Below are 13,095 nucleotides of genomic sequence, written 5' to 3'. Positions count from 1 at the left end.
AATATGAAGTTGGATATCTACACAAAAATCGACAGGGCAGTGTCTTAGGAACAAAAGGATACCAAGTCTTTTAATGAAAATAAAGGTTTTCAGCCTACAGAAGGCTCTACTGTGTAGTCACCAGAAAATCAGAATGAAATGAAGATGTAGCAGGCTAGTCCATTTTTTCCAAAACTTAATTTCTACAAATCAAAATGCTTTTCAGTATCTTGTGTGGCCCCCACGAGCCTGTATGTATGCTTGACAACGTCGCGGCAAGCGATACCCTGGAACGTGACTTAAATCCAGTTTTTGTCCCACTGAGGCCCATAGCCATTATAATATAATAGCCATTTCCTATATAGATACTGTAAGCCTGTTGTTTTATCACACATTTCTATTGATTACTATATGAATCACTTCAACGGGCCCTCAACTGGGTTAGGATTTCTTTACAAACGCTCGCTGCACAGCAGGAGTATATCGTTCAATAAACACAATATGGATTGCATGAGGATTTACATTGGTGCTTGAAGGTTTTTTTTGCCAGTTCGTGCGTTTGTTGGCGCCAATGTGTGCTTCCACGTCTGTGTTTGTCTTGCTAATGCGTCCATACTAGTTTTGCATATGCAAAAGAGGGTGGCCTGCGAGTTTTGAATTGTAATGTTTTGAAGTTGGGCCCGCAAGTCTTGAAAGGGGTCCTCAAAGTCTGCAAAAGTGTTGCTTGCCGCTCACTTTAGCACTTTTAGAAGATGACATGACAGACTGTGTGCGTGATGTGACGTGTCAGTCTGCTGACAAAAAGTGCTCAGTGACTAGGGATGCACTATTATGTCCCAAACAATTATCCCGCTTATTTTGGTCAATATTGAAATCACGATTATTATTAGGATTATTCATCTTGTTTGGTCAAACATGTCTATTTCTTGCCTTTTTTTTAATAAGCAGTAGATGAACAAGGCTTCAAGACTTGATACTTACAAATAATAATAATATAAACTAAAATAAATAAGTAACGCAAATAATAATACAAACTCAACTCAGGATATTGCAAAAACTTGACAGAGGGCAATAAAGCTAACTTACATAAGTGCAAACCAATGCAATATCTTTTGTTTTGCTATTAGCAAAATTCTGCTATTGTTGTCCATAAAAGGCATATACATTTTTTAATTAGTTATTAATGGATAGGTCTGATGCCACTGAACATTTAGAGTGCTTGAACATAAAAATATAGTGAGAAATGGTTTTGTTATGACACTTCAAAAGCAGTGACATTTTTTTTAAAGAAAAATGAAATGTGGACTATGTTTTTCACAAGCCCCCAAGGGTTAAAAGTAAATACTGTGCTTGGTTTGAAGTAGATTTTATTTTTTTCATTGGTTTGCACACAGTAAGCAAGTCTGCTGTGTTGCCCTGTGTGCCAAGTTTTTGCCATGTCTTGGGTTTGATTTAATGATTATTTACTTTATTTATTTTACTAAGTTTTTTAGTTATTAAGTTTACTTCCAGCGCCGTCGCGAGTGGTAGCCTTTCCAGCAGCTCCGTGTTATTTTGTTACTTTTCGTTCTTTTTCTATGGATATGGACTTTAATTCTATGGATATGGACTTTAACGCACAGAAACGCGTTTACACGAGAAAGCAACTCCTTGCCCTGAAAAAGTCCCGTGCCGGTGAGATCCCACATTTACCTGACGAGGTAAGGAGACCTTATCGTGGCTGCAGAGCTGGAGCCAAGCTAAAGGCTAAGCGGCTAGCGGCGAAGTGGCGATACAAGCCTTCTGTCCCGTCTGTGATCATGGGAAATGTGAACTCACTACCAAACAAGACCGACGAACTGGCTGCGCTGGTGAAAAATATCAGAGCCTACAGGGAGTGCAGTTTGCTGTGCTTTACTGAAACGTGGCTCACGGCTAGCATCCCGGACGCCAACGTGGAGCTACCCGGCTTCAGCACAGTTAGGGCAGACAGAGACACAAAAGCCTGCGGGAAACGGAAAGGAGGCGGACTCGCTATGTACGTGAATACAAGATGGTGTAATCCCGGACATATAAATACAAAGATTTCCACCTGCTGCAGGGACATCGAACTTTTGGCCGTAAGTTTGCGTCCCTATTACTTGCCTAGAGAGTTCGGAACCGCCATTGTGGTCATTGTTTACATCCCACCGCGCGCCAACGCGGACGTAGCGTGTGACGTCATCCACTCCGCTGTGGCTAAACTACAAACACAGCACCCCGAGGCCATTCTGTTAATCACTGGGGACTTCAATCATGTGACTCTGGACAAAACATTACCTGCTTTCTTCCAGTATGTGGACTGTAACACCAGGGGAAATAGGACCATTGACCTGCTGTATGCAAACATTAAGGATGCATACAGTGCTACTCCACTGCCTGCACTGGGGAAAGCAGACCATAACCTCATTCTGCTTCAGCCCCACTACAAACCAAAAGTGAGGAGGCTACCAGCAACCACACGCTCATTCAGGAAGTGGTCTACTGAGGCAGAGCAGGCTCTGAGAGACTGCTTTGAATCTACAGACTGGGATGTACTGCAGGGGTCACATGGGGGAGACATTGAGGAGGTGGCAAACTGCACTACAGACTACATCAACTTCTGCATGGACACTGTTGTTCCTGTAAGAACTGTTCGCTGCTATGCTAACAATAAGCCCTGGATCACTAGCGACATCAAAGGCCTTCTGAACCAGAAGAAGAGGGCCTTTAAAGACGGTGATCAGCAGGAGCTAAAGCGGGTGCAGAGGGAGCTCAGAGTCCAGCTCCGGGAGGCGAAGGAGCAGTACAGGAGGAAATTGGAGCGGAAGCTGCAGAACAACAGCATAAAGGAGGTGTGGGATGGAATGAAGACTATCACCGGCTGCAGCACAAAGCGGGGTGCTGCCATGGAAGGAGATAGGGGGAGAGTCAACCAGCTGAATAACTTTTTCAACAGGTTTGACCACCCCCACTCGTTCCCACCCCGGAGTACTGCAGCTTCCCTCCTAGCTCACCCTCCCCCCCTAGACACCAGCACAGAGGAGGACATCTCCCCCCCACCCAAGATCACTGCAGCCCAGGTGTGTGGAGAGCTGAGGAGGCTGCGACCCAACAAGGCAGCAGGTCCAGATGGAGTATCCCCGCGACTGCTGAAGGCTTGTGCGTTGGAGCTGGGAGACCCTCTACAGCGCATCTTCAACCTGAGCCTGCAACGGGGGAGGGTCCCCCAGCTGTGGAAGACATCCTGCATTATCCCAGTCCCAAAGAAACCACGACCGGAGGAGCTCAACGACTTCAGGCCGGTCGCCCTGACATCACACGTGATGAAGACCATGGAGCGGTTGCTGCTACACCACCTGAGGCCACAGGTCTGCCATGCCACTGACCCCCTGCAGTTTGCCTACCAGGAGAAGGTAGGAGTGGAGGACGCTATAATCTATATGCTACACCGATCCCTCTCTCACCTGGACAGTGGCAGTGGTGCAGTGAGGATTACTTTTTTGGACTTCTCCAGCGCCTTCAACACCATACAGCCTTTGCTGCTCAGTGGTTGAGAGGAATTGTAATTAGTGATGCTTCCCATAGCCGTTGAAAACCCAAATATATTGTGCAACCATGGTTATATATGCTGTTTTTCACTAACTTGTTTTTGGTCAGGACATTTGACCGCTTCACTGTCTTGTTCCCATAACAAAGAAGAACATTGTCGTGGGAAGTTGACAGGTATTATTGTACAAGATGTTTTCGAGTATGATGTTTTTCAGAGCCTGAAGGACACACTTAAGTGTCAATATCAAATCGGGAAACAGGTGTTGCGGCGCCAGGGCGGACGGGTAGGCCACCCGCCCTTCCTCGTGCACGCAACTAAAAAATACAAAAGAGAGATGCAGAGTACAAACAAGTAGAGTCTGCTGCGGGTTACGTACGGACGCCCAGCCGGTTGACAAGCGGAGCTCTACTTGGGTGTTGGCTCTCCACCTTCTCGGCATAGGTAAGAGGCTCATATGATGATTTCACGCAATGTCAACTATTTGAGAACTTGCATTTGGTCAAAATAAATATGCCAGTTGTTTGGGCTAAATAGCATTTGGGAACGTTGGTCTTTTGTTGAGTGTTGTCTTTGTCTCCTGCGCGCCGACCGGCACCGATCCTTTCAACAAAACATTTTTGGCGTTGTCGGCAGGATTGTGCGGGCTACGCGCAGGAGATAAAAACAGAATGCGTTGTTTTAGAAAGAGAAATAAGGGTGCGGAAGTGGCACCAGAGGAGGAGGTGGTGCCCGGGTGGGAAGGCACCACTTTCCGAGAAGTAGAAGCTGTCTTACGGGAGCGTGGGGGACGCCCTGGACCGTGGACAGGAGTGAATCCCGCCGCCACTCCGCTGGCATTGTGTGATATGTTGAAGCGGGTGGAAGTGAATGCTCGTGCTCCGCTGGGAGGCACGCTGCAGATGTTTTGGATGTGTGCGGAAGCTTGGAATCCCGCCGCCACTCCGCTGGCATTGTGTGATATGTTGAAGCGGGTGGAAGTGAATGCTCGTGCTCTGCTTGAAGGCACGCTGCAGATGTTGTGGAGGTGTGCGGAAGCTTGGAAAAATTGCGTGTTGGAATTGGATAAAGTTAGAAGCGCAGAAAATCAAAAGGGGCAAGAGGTTATCCAGTTAGAGGTTATAGTGAAAAAATTAAAGAAGAATTTGGCAAAAATGCAGAGTATAACGGAAAAAGTTGTAATGCATATCTCCCGAGTAGCGCGAAGAGGGCGAAAGAAGAAATTTTGTAAAATAGAACAAGCGCAAACCCGTTCATTTACTATTGGGCTATCAGCGCAGTGGAATTCGGAGGAGTGGAACGGGGATGTTTGGGGAGATGATGATTTGACTGCAGCCACCAACCTGTCGGCAACTAACACAGCTAGACAGGAGACCCAGATTAGCGGTGGAAGGCAGACACCAACAATTTGTGCCTGAGTTTACCACCATATTCTTGAGCCCAGACACCTGAGGTTTTCAGAGGCGGAGTTGACAACCAGGCAAGACCGTGGCCACGGCAGCAAGACCCTTTTCGGGACTGGGTCTCAGCTCCACATCTGAGTACTGAGGGTTGATAGGAAGCCAAAGGAGTGATGCCATTTGAAATGGTGTGCGCAAAAATGTGTCTTGTACGTGCTTAATAAAGTCTGCATATACGTTGTAAACTGCATGTTGCGTGATGTGGATCTGCGTGTGTATTTGTCAGTTTGCTGGTGTGTAACTGTTGGTGTGTTGCATGTTCATATGTTGGATTGTTGGAGATAGACGATATTGGTTGAAATGTGGCTAAAAGACACTGTTAGATCATGTTTTATTTAGTTTGTATAGTTGAAAGTCAAGGTGACAGATTTGAGATGGTTTCAAACCTGAGGTTTGTGGGCAGGAACTGGTCTATTCGCGGGGTTGATTTTCAGCACACAGGTGAAATGAGGAAAATGGAAAAATGTATTATGGGATCAGTTGAGACTGAATTAAAAATTAGGATGTTTTCGAATGCTAGATTAACTGGCAATGAATAATTAGTGGTTGAAACACAAATAAAATACACAAAGTTGATGTGTTATATGTGAGGCTATGCCAGGGGTGGATAGCTAGATGATGTTGAAGTGATTGTAGATGTTGTGTTTTCGTAGTTTAATAATATGTAGGCATGTTGTTGTATGATAGCCAGCTTGGGAGGCTGTGGTATGAAAATGAGAAGTGATTGTGAGTGTAAGCCTGTGAAGCTTGCTCTGTTGAAATGTTCACACAGTTTGCTGCATGTGTTGCTGTTATTGTTGTTGTCATAATTGTGAGAATTGTCGTTGTTGCTAGAGTTGGTTTTGTTGTTGTTGCTGTTGTTGTTCTTCAAAGTGGAAAATATTTGAAATTGGCAAATTGATAGAGACCACTGAATTTGGTAGAACAAAGCTGAAGAAAAATTTCAAATAGCAAAATCGATAAAAGAGAAAAAGTTGAATTTGGAAGTGGCAACGGCCACTAAATGACTTGCAGAGAAAATAAGACAGTCAAGTGGACATCAAACAGGGCTGCTTGCGAGAATTGCAGCTAACGGGACGGGGCAGGGGCGTGGAGAGCAGGGGTGGCAATCAGGGGCCTCTGCCCCCCCCCCTTTTTTTTTTTACAGCAATTGCGACTTATTTTGTAATTTATTTTCCACTTTCTGAAGGCAGAAATGTGACCCTTCTCTGCCAACCACACTTGTATAGAGGTCTGCATGGATGTGTGATGGGGAGTTGTATTTCATGATCCAAGTGGTAAATTTTGCATGTTGAGACAGAGGGAGGCAGAGAGGGCAGAATTGTTTTTGTATACTGGCCCTGTTCAAAAAAAAAAAAAGGGAAAAGGGGTACGCAAATGCTGAGGAAAGCCTGGCGCCTTACAAGATATGAATTTAGAAGGTGGAAGATCGATGCTTTATGTGTAATGGTTGTTTGGAGAGATTAGCATGATAGGATCAGATTTTATGGTAAAATAGATTCAACTGTGCAAAAGGAGGACTTTGGTGCCCCCTCTGATTCTGTTGGTTATTGTAATAGTATTGTTATCAATATGTAACCTGCTAACGTGTATCTATGTAAGACGTATCCGAGCTGAGGTGGAGTGGGTGATTATGCAACGCATGAGATGATTGTACACCTTGACATACGCAACGGACACTTTGGTGTCGAGATCTACACTGTTAAGTTGACACCTCATCCCACTCATGTATACATTTATGCTAGATGGCAAGGATATTTAACACATCAATATATTCACCGAAACCTAACGTTGCAGGAAGTATGGTCCATGTTCTTTCATGATATTTTTGAACATACGGGAAATGAAATAGTGTTACCATCAACGTTTGACGCGTATATCAACTAATATGTGAAGCCTCAAGAGTGGAATGAGAGGAATTGTAATTAGTGATGCTTCCCATAGCCGTTGAAAACCCAAATATATTGTGCAACCATGGTTATATATGCTGTTTTTCACTAACTTGTTTTTGGTCAGGACATTTGACCGCTTCACTGTCTTGTTCCCATAACAAAGAAGAACATTGTCGTGGGAAGTTGACAGGTATTATTGTACAAGATGTTTTCGAGTATGATGTTTTTCAGAGCCTGAAGGACACACTTAAGTGTCAATATCAAATCGGGAAACAGGTGTTGCGGCGCCAGGGCGGACGGGTAGGCCACCCGCCCTTCCTCGTGCACGCAACTAAAAAATACAAAAGAGAGATGCAGAGTACAAACAAGTAGAGTCTGCTGCGGGTTACGTACGGACGCCCAGCCGGTTGACAAGCGGAGCTCTACTTGGGTGTTGGCTCTCCACCTTCTCGGCATAGGTAAGAGGCTCATATGATGATTTCACGCAATGTCAACTATTTGAGAACTTGCATTTGGTCAAAATAAATATGCCAGTTGTTTGGGCTAAATAGCATTTGGGAACGTTGGTCTTTTGTTGAGTGTTGTCTTTGTCTCCTGCGCGCCGACCGGCACCGATCCTTTCAACAAAACAGTGGTAAACTGACAGAGATGGGAGTAGGCTCACACCTTGTGGCATGGATTACGGACTACCTGACAGGCAGACCCCAGTACGTGAGACTGGGGGGCTGTACGTCCGACACTGTTGTCAGCAGCACAGGAGCGCCACAGGGGACCGTGCTGTCTCCTGTCCTGTTCACCCTGTATACGTCAGACTTCCAGTACAACTCTGAGTCCTGCCACGTGCAGAAGTTTGCAGATGACACTGCTATCGTGGGATGTATCAGGAGTGGGCAGGAGGGGGAGTACAGGAAACTGATCCAGGACTTTGTCTCATGGAGCGACGCTAACCATCTGCACCTGAACACCACCAAGACCAGGGAGATGGTGGTGGACTTCAGGAGGCCTAAACCCCATCCGGAACCAGTAACCATCAAAGGAGAATGTGTAGAGTTTGTCCAGACCTACAAATACCTGGGTGTGCAGCTGGACAATAAACTGGATTGGACTACCAACACAGAAGCTCTGTGCAGGAAATGACAGAGCCGACTGTACTTCCTCAGAAGGCTGGCGTCCTTCAACATCTGCAAAAAGCTCCTGCAGATGTTCTACCAGACTGTTGTGGCGAGCGCCCTCCTCTACGCAGTAGTGTGCTGGGGAGGCAGCACCAAGAAGAAGGACGCCTCGCGTCTGGATAAACTGGTGAGGAAGGCGGGCTCGGTTGTGGGCACAGAGCTGGACAGTCTGACAACTGTGGCTGAGCGACGAGCGCTAAACAAGCTGCTATCAATCATGGACAATCCAACACATCCACTACACAGCATCATCCACAGACAGAGGAGCTGCTTCAGTGACAGATTGCTGTCACTGTCCTGCTCCACGGACAGGCTGAGGAGATCATTCCTCCCCCATGCCATGAGGCTCTTCAACTCCACCCGGGGCAGTAAAAGCTCACATTAAACTCTAAACCTCATACTCTGCACTGCACTATTCACTTTATACAAGCACCTTAATTATACTTGCACTAGACTCCAACGATTCACACTATTCTGTTTACACTGTTAACAAGCACCTTAAGTATACTTCTGTACTGGACTTAAGTGTATCTTGTGTATTTTATTTCTCATATTTTATATCTCGACTTGAGGATACTGCTGGAAATGTGAATTTCCCTACGGGGATGAATAAAGTATCTATCTATCTATCTATCTATCTATCTATTTCAGTTAATTATATGTAATTCTCAAGCCTTGAAGCATTGTTTATATACTGCTTGTTAAAAAAAGGCAATAAATACACGTTTGACCAAACATGATAAATAATCGTGATTTCAATATTGAGCAAAATAATCATGATTATTATTATTTTGGCCATTATCAAGTGTGTGCGTGCATGTGTGTGTGTGTGTGTGTGTCTGTGTGAAAGATTAAGGAAAGTTAAATGATTGCAGTTCCACCATACTAAGACAGTATAGATGAGTTGTTCATGGTCTTTGGTGAGCTGAGCGACACAAGTTCGAAATTCTTGGAGCCATGTAATAATCTGTGCATCCTATGAAAAGGGAGAACAGACACAAATTTGTGACGTGCTGCCATTACGACGATTACAGTTTTCTTGAATACCGTACACTTTTACCTTTATCTCAGGGTCAGACAGCTGATGCTTAAGAAGTTCATAATCGCGCAAGTCTCCCTGCACACAAAAAGAGAAACTTGTAACGTAAGGATTGAGACAATGAGTAACGGAAACAACGACAAAGTAAATAAAAACACTTCAAAAGCGTGAATGGATTTAACAAAACTCCAAACCAGCAAAAATGAAATAAAAGAAAAACAACAAAACAACATAAAAAAAACAAATACTTTACCGCTCACCTGTTTATACTTGGCTAACGTTTCCACAACACTACCGCCAAACCTGACCGTCTTTAAAGGAGGAGTGTTCAGAAAATCCCGATCTTCTATCTCCATACTTTTGAAATACACGATGGCTTGTTCGATATTAGCAGGGTTAGCTTCTCGAATGAATATCTTGACGGCAGCTGGAGTAAATCAGTGCATGATTTCCTTAATAACTTCAAGAAAAATGTTTGTTAGTCTGTGAATACCTATATTCATTGTTAAAAGAAAATATACGTTACGATTCTACGGCCAGTAAACACGTTTCATTAACGCATACTACATTCGCAGGTCCGCTTAAGCCAAAGTCAACTTCTTCTTCTGATGAAATTTTTAGTGGGTTGTAAAGCGCAGTACCGCTCCTTAGGGTCAACTAGTGGCTACAAAAAACATAGCACCAATACGAAAATGAAACAGGTACTAAGTGGATAGTATATACAGTAACTGCTGAATTTCTTTCGAGGAATGCTGGTTGTTTTGTTGTTTGAATATGAATAAAATTAAAAATTCCGTCAATAATTCCATAAGTTATACCAAAATCAAATGTCTTTCCTGACATAGAGGTCTTAGTGTTTGAAATGCAGTGCACTCACGTTCACTTGCTTTTGTGTCTTTCTTTCGATTTAGTTCTGTCAAAGTTTAAGATGAATCGTCCTTTTGATGAAGATTCGAATTATATGTGCACACGTAACGCCATTAGTTCCAGCAATCAGGAATAAGAAAGGAGACGTGATCCTTTCAGTATGAACTGAAGACTAAAATGAGAACACTTTAAGGCACCTTTTAAATGTTTTAAGTACAGTGACAGAAACCGTATATTGTTCTTTTAAAATTGAAAGCAATTTAAGTGGAACATGAAACAAATTACTGCTAAAATGTGTGTTTATCCGACAATACATTGGAATTAATGACAAGCCAGTTACAAAACAGATGTTACACAAAATCTATATTCTGCAGTTGCTGAATAAAATATACGCTACTACTTGGAGTTGTATCACTCAAAAAAGGTTGAGAGTCACTTTGTTGTATCAGTCACAAAGGTAACATGGGATCTGCTATTTAAACTGAGCAGACACTAAAAATCAATGCTGAAGTTCAGAGACCAGGGGTCTAATGATATTTCCATTGTAGGTTACTGGAACAGTGACAACATTCTCTCAGACTTAGCTTAAATTTCAATGTATTTAAATAAATAAATTTATGTCAACTAAGAATAATTATAAACAAATATGTGAACTAATGTATTCCAATATAAATCTCTTTTATAATAATACATGGTGTAGCCACTTTATTTCATTTTCTTTTTGTGCAATGGATCAAGCCACCAGATACCTGTGTTAAAAGATACGTACCTACACCATTAAGGGTTTAAGTTGTCACAAGGTTGTAACAAGGGTCCACCATGTATTTGACATCACCTCGTGAAACATTCAGTGAATTAAAGCAAAAAGTGTCACAAACGTAGCCTGAGATTTGGATTTTGACCTTAAAAAAACCTTAACAGTAGACACACAAAAGAGTGGGTGAATTTTCATTTACACAAAACAAAACAAAACAAAACAAAAACAAAACAAAACAAAAGAATCTATTGTTGCTCAACAATGTTTGTAAAAATCTGCCAAAGGTCACTACTGCTTTGGTCAAATCAATCATGGTCACATGTCATCAAGCTGTGACCTTTACTCGGGCACTCGTTTAACTGTATGCCATATGGTTGGTGGTAGCGCCCGAGAAAGGGTCTCGTATCTCGTTTGCATCACAACCCTCATGTCCGTGCACACACTTTTTCTCAGTCACTCCCTCTGGTATCCGAACCCCTGTCAAGTGGTGTTTTGCTGCTTTCACCTCATCTTGAGCCATTTCCTTCACCTGCACCTTCCCCCATTCCAGTCGTTTCTCCTACTGGTGTCTCCGTTGTTCCCAATTTTCCAAGCAGCAGACTAATGCGGTTAGTCCCACAACCCCGGCAACAGTGTGCCCCTGTCCCAGCACTCCGGCAACAGTGCGCCCCGTCCCAGCTCCCCGGCAACAGTGCGTTCTGGACCCTGCGCCCCAGCAGCTGGACATTTCCGGACCCTGCACCCCGGCAGCTGCACGTTCCGGAGCCCTGGCACTGTGCCGCTGTGCATAATGCTCGTCAACACCCACCCTCCGAGTTTCCAGTCCAGTCGTGGCACACGCCTAGCTAATGTGATAATTGTGAAAAAGTTTCTTCCTGTTTGTGCCACACCATGGAACCCTTTGCATTTGCCCATATAATGTGCTGTCTTAGCAGGTCTGATATGAGAGGCCTGAATATGCGTTTGTAAAAATGTATGTAATACACGTGAAGTGACAGTGGTGATTAAAGGTGTTAACTTTTAAATCTGTTTGGTTTCCTTGTTGAAAATTGACTCAATGGAATTAATGAAGAAAATACTGCTTTGCAAAAATATATTAAAAGGCTTAGCTCTGACTGTGATTGGCTGGCAACCAGTCCAGGGCTGGCCTACTGCCCAATGATGGCTGGGAGCTGTGCCAGCAAGCCAGCAGCCCTGGATGCATGGTGTACTTCTAACTGACCACAACTTTGGGTAATCTAGCTCTACTGTTCATAACTTTGTTAAGCCAACAATATGAACTCCAATTCAACATTTACTACATTTAAGCAATGCTTTTCAGACCATACTATAATTATATTTACTTATTATGTTGCATCATTCAGTGCTTCAGAAACCTGCTTCCATCTACCCCGAAAGTGTTTATTGCTGTTTGCAGTGTTGTAAAAATAACCAGATTCATAGAGCAGTCGCTTGGAAGCTGCTTTAAACCCCACCCATTTCAAAGGTCACTCGATGACACTTGTTATCACTTTGGATGGGGACGAGGAAGCTGCTACAATACAATACAATACAATACAATACAATACAAAACAATAAGACTTACCATTTTCAGTTCAGTAAAAGTACAATGTCACATGCATGTTGTGGACTATAAAACATGTAATCCAGCAAAAATAAAAGGTATGAAGATGAGGCGTTACTAAGCAGTGCATATATTTTATGTATTAGACCTGTAATATCGGCAGTGCCTGGCTTTGAGTTTCGGGAGGCAGCGGCAAGGCCGCAACTGGCTGCTCGAGCGACGGTGGCAACAGTGCTGCGACTGGCTGCTCACCCTTAGCCTCCCCCGTTTGCTGGGGACGGACCGTAGATGTAAATGGTCAAACCCGACTGACCTGAGGCACGGGAGATGGCCGAGGGTGGACGGACGGCTGCAGCAACGTATCGGCCGGTCGCTCAGAAGTCATCTGTCGCAGCGGTACTTGGGCCTCAGGGGATGACTGCCAAGGTCTGATAAACGACTCTGAAGGGGGCTGCAGCAGCTTAACGGGGGACTCTGAGGCCGGCTGCAGCGGCCCGGCCAGCGTCTCCAAGTGCAGCTGCAGTGGCTCGTGGCCGCAGTGCAGGCCAGGAATCCAGAGAGGAACGGGAGCATCAGGACTAGGCAACTCTGTGCTTGGACGAAGGACTCTGAAGGCATGCTCTGACAGCGGAACTCTGGAGACTTGCGCCTAGCACAGATTGGCAAACTCGGTAGGCTCATACTTTGCGCGAACTGGAGAACTTAGGAGGTTAGTGCCTCGGAACATAGAACTCGAGAGACACGTGCCTTGCATGGACTGAGGACTTGGGAGACGTGTGTTTAATGCAGACTGAGGGTTTGGGACAGGGGTTCCAGCT

The 13,095-nt window shown here is 44.4% G+C and overlaps 1 protein-coding gene across 2 annotated transcripts in view; it reads right to left on the bottom strand.

The window, feature by feature from the left end:
* The window catches only part of rrn3 (RRN3 homolog, RNA polymerase I transcription factor), a 39,764-nt gene extending 30,063 nt beyond the window's left edge, over positions 1-9,701 (bottom strand). For both annotated transcript variants that reach the window (XM_088436403.1, XM_088436404.1), the window contains exons 1-3: positions 9,350-9,701; positions 9,111-9,167; positions 8,937-9,026 (exon numbers count right to left, since the gene is read on the bottom strand). In XM_088436403.1, coding sequence (XP_088292529.1) covers positions 8,937-9,026; positions 9,111-9,167; positions 9,350-9,445 — 243 coding nt within the window. In that variant the 5' untranslated portion in view covers positions 9,446-9,701. The remainder of the gene's footprint in view (positions 1-8,936; positions 9,027-9,110; positions 9,168-9,349) is intronic.
* Between the last annotated feature and the right edge of the window lie 3,394 nt (positions 9,702-13,095).

The sequence above is a fragment of the Hippichthys cyanospilos genome, chromosome 16 (assembly GCF_059441005.1).
Source record: "Hippichthys cyanospilos isolate Australia breed blue-spotted pipefish chromosome 16, RoL_Hcya_1.0, whole genome shotgun sequence".
NCBI lineage: Eukaryota > Metazoa > Chordata > Actinopteri > Syngnathiformes > Syngnathidae > Hippichthys > Hippichthys cyanospilos.
Note: the sequence above shows the minus strand (reverse complement) of the source record. Positions and strands in the feature narration are given on the sequence as shown.